The 15,329-nt window shown below is 33.9% G+C and overlaps 1 protein-coding gene across 8 annotated transcripts in view; it reads left to right on the top strand.

Moving 5' to 3' along the window:
* The window catches only part of IQCM (IQ motif containing M), a 125,642-nt gene that overhangs the window by 70,409 nt on the left and 39,904 nt on the right, over positions 1-15,329 (top strand). For 5 of the 8 annotated variants that reach the window (XR_014945295.1, XM_015861182.3, XM_085544989.1 and 2 more), the window contains 2 exons: positions 796-940; positions 3,835-3,969. Coding sequence is in view for 6 of the 8 variants with exons in the window: in XM_015861182.3 (XP_015716668.2) it covers positions 796-940; positions 3,835-3,969 (280 nt within the window). In the remaining 2 variants the exon portion in view is untranslated. The remainder of the gene's footprint in view (positions 1-795; positions 941-3,834; positions 3,970-15,329) is intronic. The other 3 variants (XR_014945296.1, XM_085544988.1, XM_085544987.1) reach the window with 1 other exon arrangement.

Genomic DNA, 15,329 nt, shown 5'->3' with positions numbered 1-15,329 from the left:
CTCAGAGTTCATATCAAGTTAGAAGAGCTTATGCATATTGCAGGTTGGGTGCTTGTGGAGGGTGAGCAACTTCAGTTAAGATATCATTTTTCTAGTGATGTCTAAGCCCCTTGTATGAGAAGCATGCCATAAGAAAACTTGTATCTCATTGAAGTAAGTGGGTCAAGTAGGAACCGAGTCATTCATTAACTATCTATTTTATTAGTTTTCCAGAATCCTAAAATAGGTGGTAAAAATCAGGTCATATTATTTGGTAATCATCAACCTTTAAAAATATTCCTTCACTTCATATACAGGAGGAGAAGTAGGTTTTTCTGCTGATATAATTAACAATGAGGTAAAACTCCATGTGTTGATATCTACTTCTGGGCTGCAGGAGGCAAATATGTATTTTTCCTCCTGTGACATACTTTTAATCAAAAAACAAATGTCAAACATAAAGTTTCTCACCTTGCCAAGTTCACCGTTCCACTTTTCCTCTGCTGAGATACAGAACCTTGTTCTTCCATCCAGGCTCTGCAGATAGTATTTTCTATTTCACACAGTTCCTGACCTAATTCTGTAATTTGGAATAAAATGTGTTTATCCAAAAATAGTTTTATCCAATAGTTTAATCAGCTCTGGAATCTACTATTTTGTATCAGCACCGTGGATTGGAATTTATTCTTGTTTTCTTTTAAGATTTTCTTATATGCTGCACACCTCTTGGTTCCATCTCCTCATCTGTTTGTTTTTTTTAGTCATTTTTTCCTTGTTTCTTACAGTAATGAAGGTGAAATATATCTTTAATTACAGTCAGCAAGTCATGGTCTATCCTTACTAGTGGCAGTAAAGTGCTACCGTAACATGATGGCACGCATTAGAAGTCGAGCTGGTGTTTTGGATCTGTCTACGCCACTTCGTTATTTTGAATTAGAGGAGTGGATGGACAAGAAAAAATGTAAGTAATTGCATTTAACACAAAATTACCTTTATCGTAATTCCAGTTGTCTGGCATTTCTTAAGTAATATTCCACAACACAATCATTTTTAAATGGTGCAAGGCAGATTTCATTTCCCCTAATGGACAGCTGCATTTCTAAGATGTCATTCTAGTACTTCAGAATTGTAGAATTTAGTTTGAATAAAGAGACTCTCCCCGTCACTTCATAAAGAAATTAATAATTATTATTGTTGTGTCAACATGATGTGGGTCTCAGACTACTAACTGTTAAGTGATGGGCAATATCATGTAATGTCAAGAAGGAGGATTTCTGATGACATAGTATATGAGAAAGTGCAAAACTGAGTACCATCTTACTTGTCTTAATGCTTAACTCTTTTCATTCATTCTGACTATTATGCCTTCCCTAGTATTATTGATGTTATTTTTTAAGGATCATGTGGAAAATGAATAGTACTCATATTCTCTCCTACAAAGAAACAAATAACCTGTATGTTTAGGGAGACTTGAAAAGAAAGTACCTTCACAGATTTTTTTGGAGCAATCTATGTATAGAAAATTTTATTAGACTAATTTTACACTTGTTTTTGTTTCTTCTGACTGATGACTTTCCTGTACAGTCAAGCAAGTGTAATAGGGAAGGATACATGTTATAGTTCAGCTGCATGTTACAAAACTCATAGACAGACACAACTTCATTGACTGGGAGGAGCATAAGTGTCACTAGCTTGAAGGCTGCTTTTTTTTTATGGTTCTCATGATAAGTAAGCAAAATGATGTTGAAAGAAAAAGAAATACTTAACTAATACCAAAGCTGCCTGTTTCCAGATGCTCTGCTCACTGCCTTCTGCATTCTTTGAATATTAATATTTATGTCATTCTTATTACCCAAAGGAATTGGGAAGATATTAAAGCAAAGAAAAAACTGTTTAGATTGCAAAATAAAATCTAAATTTCCTTTTTAAGTAATCTGTTGCCCTTCAAATTTCTCTTCCAGAAGAAGATGTGGATGCTGCATTACAGGGGAGATTTAAGATTAGATGAGAGCTTACAGTAGAGAATAGCTTTGCTGGTAGGAAAAAGCTGAGAAAACAAAAATTAGTTTGAATTTTCAACTATGTGTCAAAGCAACACTTCACACTGAACTTAGATGTGCTGCTCTAGTTTTCTCTACTCTAAATAAACATTACAGAGAAACAAAAATATATTACCCATTAAAAACTGAAAGTTGATTCTGATTGATTCCTACACCTTTTGAGCATGAAATGTATTAATTGCTTAAATTTTGATTCCAATTTTCACTAACTCCTTTGAGTCAACATCCATAAAGTTTTACATTTGAGCACAGAGAAGGAGGATTTTAATACTTAATTTGAACATATTCTGTGGGTAGGTTTTGAGTTCCCTCTGAATGCAGTCCTGATGCAAATCGTGTAATTAATGTATTTTTGGAAAAAATAGCTTCTGGAGGTTGATGACATAGTCTCAGTGTTTACTTCAAAATTCCATAACCAGGTCTTGTATTCCTATCACCACATATGAAATATGTATGTACATACTTTACATACTGTATACATTAATGAGTTTTTTCCCCCTCCTATGTTATGAAAAAAATAAGCAAAACTAATTCCTAGGCTGTAGTCTATATCCTCCTGAAATGTGGATCTTTTTTCCAGGTTTAATAGTTCGTAACACACTGGGTGATGTTGGCTGACTGAAAAATTCGTACTGTTCTTCGTATTGTGATGAAATGCTCTTCAATGGTTGTCACTGGTGCTTTTAACAGGAATTCGTAACGTTATTCCTTCAAAGCATCTTTGTAGATATTACAGGATATTGCAGCTCAGTATATTTTCTTTTGTTGTCATTTTGTGATTATGGTCTTCAAAAATTAGAGTGCAAAGTCTGACTTAAAAGGCAGATCCTGTTTTTCTGGAATGCTAAAGTGACATTAATTTGCTCTTCTTTGATGAAGACAGAAGCAGACATTATAGATGCTCACACGTAGCATAGAATGTAATTTGATCTATTACTGTTAACCCTTACAGGAAAGTTATTGGTTCCATTAATAGATAGTAAATTAGCTAGACAGATATCCTTCCTCTCTCAGGGAGGAAGGTTTTTTGCACCAATTCTGAAAAAAATATGTGGGCTAGGTAGATCAGCTGTGGACCTCAAGGTATAGATGATTAAGGATTTCCATTTCTAATTCATACTTTATTCTCCCTGAGCAGTGCAAACTAACCACACAGTACCTATTTCTGAATTTATGTATATGTCTAAGCTATATTTTTAAATATATTAAATTTGTTAAAAAAAAATTAATGTAAATGTCTCTGTTTTTTTTCTAATTGTCCTTGGCAAGGCATCTTCAGGCATCTATATTATGACTTTACTAGAGGCAACGTCTTACAATGGGAATTTTTTCACCTGCATTTAATTTTAGGGGCAACAATTTAGTATTGTTAGATAGTATATAACATAATATATATAATATAGTATTTTAGGTAGGTTAAGCATGTTTGCCAAAAAAAAAAAAAAAAAAAAAAGAGTATGAACCACTCTGTCTGCTTGCTTCAGCCTCTTTCTATGAGCCCAGTTTTGCAGGGACTAACTAATCAGTTTTCCCTGCTGAGAGATTCTTATATGGGGAGAGAATTCTTTCAACCTATCTGTTCCCCTTGGTGTTTGGTAAGGGTAATGTGAGTTTCACTTTACTGCAAAATTCAGCTAGCAGCAAGCTACCCAATCATCAGATCTCCACATAGGCCTATGTTTCCATACTTAGTTTATCAAATGGATTACCTTGATCCTAAGGAAAATATTTCTAGAAAAATTGGTGCCTAATAGCATATTGTAAATACATATTTGATGGAATTTTCTCTTCTTAGTTTATGAAGCAATGTTTTCCAAGAGACAGTTTGGCCAAAATCTGGACAGAGATCATCTACCTGAATTTTTTAGAGACTGTGGATATTTTATACCTGCCAGCAAAATACAACAGATCTTTCAGCTGGTCTTTCCAGGCAAGTAGTTATTTAAAAATGCTTTGTAATGGTACAAAAAGTTCAAATGCAAGTGTAGACTTTGGGTCATTTGTTTTCATTGCGTAATGAAGCTACTGCTGTTAAAAGCATAGGTGATGTTCTTTTTGGAAAGGAATCATTTTATCTTTATACTTGAAATAAAGTACATTTTGTTGAATTGCATTGTGTCTAAGAACACTGGACTACAATTCCATACTATCTTGAAATGTTGTAAGAGAATGTAGAGAAATTTTGTAACAGGTCTGCATTTGCAGGAGCCTCCAGGAAAAAGACTTGCCTTATTCCCTGCTTTGTAATGCCAGTTGTACTTGCTTTCCATCACTCTTAAGCAGCACAGAACAATTAAATTTTAAAAATGTTCACAAATGAATAGATTAATGTAAATAGCATAATATGTCATGAGTTAAGGTATAATGTACTGTAAACAGAAGGGAGAATGTTGCCCTTTAAAAATAGAAAATAAAAGAGAAGTAATTAATCAAGCCCTTCAAATAAAGCTAGAGTTTCATCTTCCTTCTGTTTTTTTCTCCTTCCTGGGGCAGTCAGTTGGGAAACCTGCAATACTCTGCTCTTATTGCAGATTAGCATCTCCTGGGTAAGACTTATAGAGGCAGCCTCTTTGAGAACCTCACAGGGTGAGATGAGAGATGCCATTACCCATTTCTCCTCTATGGCAGCATGCTTTTGTTTTATAATGACTTACGTAGGTGCTGTGAACCCAAATGACCTAAACATAGGTTTATATTACTTCTGTGTCTTAAGATTGACATCCACCTCAACTGGGACGTTCTTGCAGATGGTGGTCTTTGGATGTTACAATTAATTCCATATATCAGCTTTTTGAAAGAATGCTTTTGAAATACAACTTCCTTTAGTGAGAGAAATCCATGTTTAATTGGTGCCTTTGCTTTGTTAATGACCTACACAGGTTTTCTTCTTATGATGTACATATATTATATATATATTGCTGTCTTCTAGGTATCTCAAAGTTCAGGCTGCATCTTTGAGATGAAGGTGATCTCTCTGAGTGTCTGACCACATGTACTTGCACGTTATGCTGCTTCTCAGTGTTGGCTCCTAGTAAATGCAATTAATTTATGAAGGAAAATCATGTATTATATGTCATTTAGGTCACATTCCTAAGACAGTGTGAATAAGACCAGGTATTTTTAGTCATTTGTTCAGTCCCCATCACTATGGTAACAGGAGATTTTGTGTCTGTAAGACAGATTTCTGTCTTATATCCTAGATTTGGGAGACTATTGCTACTTTATGCTGTGTTAACAGTCAGACCAGGAAAGGTTCATGCTTCCCCACTCATTATTTAATTTATTTAGAATCTCTTAGATATGAGGTGTTATCAAGACTGGTTCACCCATTTGAAGCAGGGTATGAGCTTCTTATTCATGTCAAGTTTTAAACCCTCTGAAATTATGGATGTGTAAATGATGAATAATTGCTGAAATGTAGAGATGTGCTAGTGTCTAAAGGGCACCCATAAAATGGTTTCTAACATGAAAGCATTTTGAATAAATGGCACTTATCTATAAAGTGCCCTCTCTTTTTCAATTTTATAATACAAATGTCATTATTTCTGAAGATAAGTTATTAACAGAGTATAACCTTGCTAAATTGCCTTAGGAAAGAGACTGCAATTGGCTGAGTGTTTTGAATTTCTTAATATGGATTTGATGCAACTGTCTCCTGTGCCTGTACAGAGCATCTAATACCATCAAACTGCCTATTTAGGAATGGAAAGATAAGGTGTGTATGTGTGTGGGCAGGGTGTTGGAGAGAACTACTAGTAATAACTGTTCGGAGCTTTTGGGGTGTTGATTGTGTCTTATATGGCCATGCTGCAGATGCAGTGAAACTTATAAAAGAGGAAAAGATGCCCTTGACTTGAGGCTATTTACTGTGAACACAGGAAGTATAAAATAATTCAAATCTTCTCTTTAAAATTTTTGTATCTCTCTCTTTTTTTTTTTTTTTTAAATTTTCTCCTTTCTCCCTCCCCTCCCTTCCCTCTTTTTTCTTTCTCCATATATATCTCATTGTTAAATGTCCTGTCACCTTTCCGTTTCCAGTAATGAAAAGATGAGTACTATCTTTGGCTAACAGTAATTAAGGCAGTAAAAGCTTGAGACTTTTTATTTTACGTGTTCTCATGATAGTTTTAATTACATCACTCCCACATAACTACAAATCAGATTTAGTATGGATCTGCCTATTTGAAACAGTTTATTTTTTGTAAAAGTTAGAAACTGAAGATAGTAAAAAATATTGGAATAAAGCAAGAATATTTGTAGGGAAATACAAATAGTTATTATTATTTAGAAACATAAGAATAGGAAAGATGACTATCCATTGTAAAATACCTGCAATGTGAATTAAAAATACCAGGTGGAATAGAGAAAAAAATAAAATGAAATAACATATGTATGTCCACTAGACATACTGTTTTGCATAGCTACTTAATGTAAGAAAAACTAGTACAATTTGACCATAATGACAATAATGATGACACTTTTAGGAACTAAAGAAGGCACTGGTACCTGGAGTGGACTTGCAGACGCGGAATACAGACTTGTACAGAAAAACAAGTTTGTGATTTACTATTTGCTTTTCAGCTTCTGAAGGAGAAACTGAGTTTTCTTTTGGTCAAATTAATTTCATTGAAGATGGTTCTCTAGATGTTTCTGTATATATCTTCCTTTCTGCAGTGGGAGGAAGAGTGGCTTGGTTATTAGCTAGCACATTGCTCACTGAGAAACTGACCAGGATTATTAATTGAATGGTTTTAGATCAGTGGTGAGGTTTAGTTCCCAGTTTCAAGAAAAGGCCATTTAAAACTAACATCATAATGCAGTGCTTTTTAGATTTCATATACAGATAGTGATGATATTTTGTCATATTTAAAACCAGTTTGTTCTGCTGCTTCATTCTGATGAGAGAAAACCTCACCCCCACACCACTGTGCTTTTTTGTTTGAACAAAATAATTAACTAGTCTATTTTTGGCCTTGTATTTGAAGTATCCATTGAAATCATACTGAATATTCCTGATATATATTTACAGACATTTTTCCTGTAGTAGAAAGCTTACATTTTTTTTTTCCTCTGACTATATATTCTGGTCAGGTAAATTTTTACATGGAATTCAGTAAAGCATTGCAAGCATTTAGATTGCATACTGAGTCTTCTAGTCATTCTGCCTATAGATTTGCTGAGGAGTCCTACAGCAGTATCTTCTTTTTTTAATGTATTCTGTGGTTACTGGTGTTACTGCTATTAATACTCAACTAGTATGTCTGTCAGGTACATACTTGATAGCTGATCCTGCTACCTTTTGTTAGAAGCAAGCTGTTCACAGTTGCAGCATCCTGATCATTGGTGTGTTTTCAAATAAAATACAAACACAGTAAGGATTTTCTCTGCAATTGGCCCTTCTAAGCAGCCCGTACTAAAAGCCAGAGTTTTACACTTCATATTTATGATCTTGATAACTAGTCATGTGTTTATACAAAGCATTCAGTGTTTAGGCTAAGGATATGAAATACCACATATTCTTCTTGAATTTGAATCATTGTCTGCGAGCCACCATAGTTTATATCAGCTTTGTATTGTGGCTGATAGTTCTGTGTTTACAGGAACGAAGTAAACCAGCTCTGAATTAAAGAATGTGTATATATGTATATGTATGTATGTTACCAGAGTACTGAAACTGGCAAGCTGAGATGGCTGGAGCTCTTCAGCCTGGAGAGGAGAAGGCTCACAGGAGGCATTATAGTGGCCTTCCAGTATCTAAAGGGGGCCTACATGAAAGCTGTGGAAGAACTTTCAATAAATGCAGATAGTGACAGGATGAGGGCAAATTGTTTTAAGCTGGAAGTGTGTAGGTTTAAACTAGATTAGGAAGTCATTCTTTACTGTGAGGGTGGTGAGACACTGGAATAGGTTGCCCAGTGAAGTTGTGGATGCCCCCTTCCCTGGAAGCATTAAAAGCCAGGCTGGATGGGGCTGTGAGCAACCTGATATAGAGGGAGGTGTCCCTCCCTATAGTAGAGGGGCTGTAACTAAATGATCTTAAAGGTCTCTTCCAACCCAAACTATTCTATAATTCTATGGTTAATTGGCAAATACTCTTTGAACTTACATATAGCAGAAGGTAAGCTTTTTACAGGCACTTTTAGATTGCAGATTGTATCTGACTGTATTTGAAAGAACTAATGACAGTGCAAAACAATGAGCTTTAACAGATGTGTCAAAGTCTTATGTCTTCATTAAAGTCAATGCCCATTCCTTTTCAATCAGCAGACAGAGAGGAGGTCTTTGGGGAATGCTTCCTTGCATAAGGTTGCTACAAGATAGCAGAGCAACCTCAGACCTCCCTCAGCACAACCTTTGGTTTAGAGCTTGACTCATGCTGAGACTTTGTCATTTTTTGGTCCCACTTGGCCAATCCATGATAACTACTGCCTGTTAATGGAGCTTCTGGAAATCTCTTGTGTTTGGAGGTTCAGCTCAGAAATGGCACTATGTGACACTGAAACTTTGCTGAATGCACTCTGCTGTTATTTTCCCTCTCAACTGTTTCCCACTGTGATTCGTATTTGTGACATCTTATGAATAAATTGTTAAAAATAATCAGCACCTAATAGCAGTTTATTTTACAATGATGCCAGAAAGGTGTTATTGATAGAATGGGACCCTTGCATGTCGAGTATTGTACACATTCTGAAGAAAAATATGCTTCCTGAATCACTGATGGGAAATAGCCTCCTAAACCTGTTTATTTCTCATTAAACAAAATCTTACAGGACAAGCAATAAAAACTCATGAATACTGTGATAGGAGCAGAGTCGTAACAGCCCTTGTGGATCTGGCAGAACATAATACATTGGCGTTTCTTTCATTTTATTTTTTTCAATAATGTTTACCACAGTTTTCTGGTAATGAGCCCTGAGACAGACATATGCTACTATTATGGCCATTTAAGTCAAACATAACATCAAGAAATTGAAATTCCACAGTGGAAGAATGCTTTGAGTGAATTAGTGATAATGAACAGATGCATTAATAAAAAGCATTATAAAATGCTATTGTAAAACTTTAGATTTTTTTATGTAGTGGTTGCAGGATCAAGGCTTAAACAAAAATTGCACCTAATGGTCCCTTTAGACCTTGAAGATGTGGTTTCCTCATCATCAGCTGTGGCAAAAGGAAATAAAATCTGTATACCCTTTTTTTTTTCAGAAGGTGGCAAATTTTGTGCTTAAGAACTTAATTTTCAGAACTTGATTTTTCTGTTAGCATATCATCATTATGCTCCTCCTGAATTGGGAGATTAGAACAGAAAATTCAGTTTGGGTTACCCACACAGCCCAGAGTACCCTAGGCCAGCTACCAGCCTTGTTTTAACAAGATTCAAATGTTATTTATTTCTTACAGTAACAATAGTCCATCATTATGGATTTATTTAGATGCCTTGATAATGAAGTTGAGACCTAAATAAAACTAATGATCTATTTAGCTACTGTAAAGTGTTTTTTTCATGTCTGTTCACTTTTTGCATTGAATTTAGAATTATTCTAAAAAGCCTACTTTGGAACAACAATGCAACTACCAGAGAAACAAAATTTCTTCTTAAAGTTTTTTCTCCTGCAATTTCTGCAGAACATTTGAGAACAGTAGTATGCTGATACTGCTACCTGGTATCCAAACTAATGCTGTCTTGTATCCTCATGACTGTCTCTTATATGTCCAAGTCATAGAATCTTGGACTACCTTTTTGTTCCACCTGTATTAAAATCTGATACTTCAGATTGACTGTACTCTGTGACTAGGGCTCCAGAGCACTATCCTAATACAAATAAACAGTATGAATAATGATGCATTTCCAAATTTGTTTTAACAAAAGTTGGGAAATTTTAAAATTTGAATGATAAAATTCACTATGCTGATATAGACAATACTCACATTTTACTTGTTTTCTGTGCCAGCCTCCACCCCCAGACGTGATACCCACTGATACCTTTCACTGTGAATTCAGTGGTAGGTTATGTGTGGAAAGTATAGTGCAATTGCAGTAGTTATTCATCACCTTATAGCCAGTTATTGAACACAGAGCAGTGCTCATGCTGGTCTGACTGTTCCTGGGACAAACAAACTAGAGATGAAGGAAGAGGGACTTCCTATGGGCCAGCATTTTCCATAGTAAGTGCTTAATCACAAACTTATTGGGCTTTACCTCTCAACTGAAGCTTAGGGTTTTTTTTTTTTTTCTTGCTCTGCACTGCAATAGAGTGACTTGATTGAGTTGCCCATGTGCTATCATAGCACTTTGGCCTGTTTCAAGCCCAGAAAGACACTCTTATCAAACAATGTATTTTTCCACCTGGAAGTTTTCACTGATGTCACTGCAGCAAATTTGCATTTTTACTTTAATATTTAAGACTTAGTTTGTTAATATATTTCTTGCAATAGTATCAATTCTGATGGAGCAGTTTCATCACCTCATGTGCCTGAATGGCAGTGTACCTGATAAAATAAGATTGGATGACATTTTCTCTCTTTGCAATTGCTTTGTTAATTGCTATTCCCGTTGTCATCTTCCTTAACAGCCTTTACTGCTGCCTAGAGAGTTTTCCCCATTTTTGAGCACTTGATTATTCTTTCCAAGTTTAGTGCTTTGCACTTGTCTGTATTGAATTTTGTCTTATTGATTCTGCTCTTTTCTCCAATTTATCAAGATCACTTTGAGTTTCAGTGCTCTCCTGTAAAGTGCTTGTTACTGCTTCTAGTGTGGTGTCATCTACAAGCATTATTAGTGTCTATTCTATTACCCTTAGTAGTTGTTAATGAAAATACTGAAATACTGAACAGAACCAAACTCAGGACAGATCTCTCTGAGATGTCACTTTGTAATTAATCTCAGTTTTGACGGGTAACAATTAAACAACATTTTGAGTAGGATTTTTTGATCTTTAATTAAAAAAGAAAAGAATTACTAGAAAATATGATCCTAAAGATTAGGAATTTCAAAAATTCTAGCACGGAATAATGGTATATGGGAGAGACATTAATTCTTCATCATTTATTGCTAAAACTATGTCTTTTACATGGTTTAAGAAAGTTTGTTCCCCACTAAAACGTGGGAAGATAGATCATAGCACTATCCTTGAAATATATATTAGATTTCAGATGTTCTCTGAACATTCTGCTGTTTGTTAGGAGATGGATTGTACAAACTGACTAAACTATCACCCCATTAAAATGTATTAGTATATTATAGTATTCATATTATATTTTAGTATATGCATAGTAGAATGCCTATATAAACGTGTGTGGATATGTTTAATGGTATGCAGAATATGCAAAAATATATTTCTGTAGTATATCTTGAAAAGGAGCAGAAGAGTTACATACAGTGAACAGGAATAATTTTTGGAATAAATCTGAATAATTGCTGCATTCATTCGGCAGTATCTTTAGACAAGGAAGTGAATGTAATCAAACATCTCATTTAATAATTACAAAAGGAGAATAATTCTAATATCCAGTTTAAGAATTAATATATAGAATATGAGTTTCTCTTTTTTTTTTTCTCTCATTATTTTTATCCATATTTTCAAAGCAAAACAATTTTTCCAATGCTACTTTATTATAGGTAAGTGTATATTAGTAAATAAGAGTTTATATTGTTTCTTATCTTATATTGGAAGTGTGATGTAAATTTGACCTGAATTATTTAAAATTGTCTGAGAACAGCTCCTTTCGTCTGTAGTTGCTAAATTGTTGTATTTTCAAAGGTGCATCTAATATAGGTGCGTTTCATATAGAAACTCATGCACACTGGCACTTAGATCTCACCTCCAAACACATACATAAAAATAATGATCTCAGGATGATTATTCTGTGCTGTCATCTGCTTGCCACTTAATTTGCAGTATTTTCTTCAGTTTTTGTCTCCAAAACTAGCCTTTTGTTTCTGCCACTATGTAGGTTATTTGATTAAAAATGTTTTCTTATTATAAAATGCCCCATTGCATAGTCCTGTAAACCATTTTTTGGGTTTACAGCCAACTCACGTTAGCTGGCATAATCCTGAAGTCATATGATTGATATGGATATGTTTTGTTTTGTTTGTTTGTTTTTTAAGAATAACCCTTTAGAAAACCACTCACTCTTCAAAGGCAAAAAATAATTCTAAAGCAAAATGATTTTGTGTAATATTTGTGTAATACCCATTAACAGACTTCTCTAGAGAAAGAAGTGAAGTGTAAGATAAAAAAGTGGACTTCTGCATTTCTCTCTTAATATATATTTCAATAGAAACATAAAAATAAATAATTTGTTTCTCTAAGTTTTCTAGTTTCTTATCCAAGAACATGCAATTAGCTTGATATGCCAATTTAATGTAGTAGTGGTTGAAATATCTATAACTCTTTCTAGATATTTCAAATTGTATTTTCTTTTAAATATAAAAACAGGCCCTTACTTGCAGGATTTAATCTGGAGGTCAATGACAACAACAGAAGTACTAATTCAAATTAAGCTTATCACTGAAGTAATTTGGTTTGGCTTTAGGTTCAGAGAAATATGGATATCTCTCATTCAAGCACTGGCATACTACTGTCACAGCGAGTTAAATATTTAGGAGTAGTTAAGAAAAACTTAGGTCAGTTTTTAAAAACAGTTGATGATATTAATCATGATAGATCACTGTAAAACTTAAGCTTGTGTTAGTACAATAGATACAGTTATCAAAAGAGTTTTTATTGTTTTATATGTACTGAATAAAAAAAAAATGGACTAGGTTTAGAAAAAAAGATTTTGAAATTATTATTTGTGTCTTTGGTGTGTTTAAAAACAACAACAACAAAAAAGAGTTTTTTATTATGTAGTTTTGCTTAGGGTAAATTGCAGTGAAGTCTATGGAAAATGCTGATATTTTGCACAGATTTTTCAATTTCTTTATTATTTCTAAGTCAAGAAAAAAGGTTCAATATGTTGTGAAAAGGTACTTTGACAGTCATTTTATTGGCAGTTTCAGAACAGCTTTCTTTGAAAAATTTATTTCTAGTAAGGAATAAGAAAGAAAAATCCTATTGTAGGGGAAACACTGAGAACAACTCTGCTGTCGTTGCATGAATTTAACAGGCTTAATTGTGTCTTTTCTGTTAAGACATCTAAACATTTGAAATTGTGTCATCTAAATTTAGATCTCCATGTCCAAATGGAACATTTGTACACAGAAGGACTGGGATTTTCAAAAGCTCATAGATCTGTGTTCAGATTTTGTTGTGCTACTCCTCAAAGTTTAGACTCTGGGTCAACTGGGGCTTTGCCTTTTGTGAAACTACTAGGAACAAAAGTGCTTATTACACTGTGTCTTTCTTTCACTTGAATATGGTATAGTTGAAGCAGTTTTTCATGCAGAGGAAATGTAATCACATATTTTCTGTTACTAAATACATTGTCATTGATATCTTAATATAACAGTTTATGATATATAATGGCTACAGATATAAATATAGAAATAACAAGGGAAGAGGAAGATGTAGAAAATGGAGATACCTGCCTGAATATGAATGTAGTAAGTAAATTAACTTTTTGGTACAGAAAAGTACAAAATTCAATTTGGAACAATAAGAAATTATTCTTCTGAGTTCAGCTAGTACATAATTAAAATTTCACAAGAAATACCACCCAAATGACATTTCATGTGAGTAGTGAAAACTTTGCATAGTAGTGTATCATCTGACATCTTTATAGATAGATATTTCATTAAGCTTTGGAGGATCACCATTTGTAATCTAGCACCTGCCAAACACAGACAGATTCCTAACTCATCTTCAGACTTCACACATGCACATGACCTAAACACACTTGAAAGCATATAATTATTTTTTCAAACCAAGTATACAGATAATATTTATATATATACCCCAACTAGGAGGTATTGAAGCACACAGTGGCTTTACTTTTTCAGCTGGTGTATATTTTCCATCCCTTCTGATGAATATACTGTTGAGGTGGATCTTATCTTAAGTGTTCACAGGAAGTAATGTGTCATGGTGTTTTGGTGACAACCTGAGATGGAATAACTTGTATAACATATATATCTCTTTGTTGCCTTAGGAAATATATTTCATCTGTGTTTTCCATTTAACACTTCCTAATGCATGCCATGTCCTAGAAAGAATAAATTTTAGCTTCCACAATTTAAAAAACAGCACATAGTGTAAGAAATATGTGAAATTGGCTTAATTACTGTAAACTATATAAACTTTTATGCTATCAAAATGCCTTTTTTTGGAGCACAGTAGATTTGGATGCTTTTACAGAATGTGAAATACAAAACATTTTAAAATACAAAACACAGCCAGAAGCACTGGCAAAGATATCATTAATGGCGAAATTAAATTATTAACATCCATATGTCTTCTGTGTTCTCCACTGCTAAGATGTCCTCAGTGAATCTTTATCAACATGTGATAATAGGCAAACTTATATGAGGTAACAACTGAAACTTTGAAATTCTTTTGTTGGTTTGTGTCACAGACTGAGTGTTATTTAAACACCTTTTTCATTTTTTTTCTCCTCCTTATTTAATGCTGGATAATACTCCAGAGGCCTCTTTAAAACAGCTAATGTTCCCTTTGGCACTGAAATCCACTTACCTTAACTGACTTCTGTTATACTTCAACCTGACTCTCAGAGTCACAATGGTAATATTCATTCTAATGTCCCAATAGGCTCTTAGTATTCATCAAATATTTGATTTACATTTTCTAATAAGGTTTATGGAATGCAGAAACATGAAACCCATACTCTGCCATGATTCTAACTACCGTGTCTTTCATTAACACTGAACTATTTCTCCAAAATAATTAAAATCTGTAATTGAATATACTAGAAAAATTCTGGAAAATTAGTTTAATTATTCCATTGCTTCTATTTGGAAAGATCACATCATTTAGAATAACATAATAAGCAAATATGAATTTGCTCTCCTAGCGTCCTTTTGTTTATAACCATGTTTTAAGAAAGCATATGTACTTGAAATGCATATGCTTGTTAAGCACTAGAGCTACTATGTAGATGTTTTCTTCTGTAGAATTTACTGAAAAAACTCTCATATTTTCATCTCAGAATGATTTCAAGAATTATGGTTTTCCCCTTCAGGAATTTGTGGCATAGTTTTTTTCTGTATGCTTACTGTAGGATAAAAAGTGTTCTCTAACTGAGCTAGCTGTTGTATATTCAGTGACAGTAAGACTGAGTACACAAATTGTGTATGCTACAATGGGGGTGTACAACTGCCAAAAGTATAAG

Source organism: Coturnix japonica, chromosome 4 (assembly GCF_054131305.1).
Source record: "Coturnix japonica strain WE chromosome 4, WE-NBRP24, whole genome shotgun sequence".
NCBI lineage: Eukaryota > Metazoa > Chordata > Aves > Galliformes > Phasianidae > Coturnix > Coturnix japonica.
This window is presented reverse-complemented; position numbering and strand designations above follow the sequence as displayed.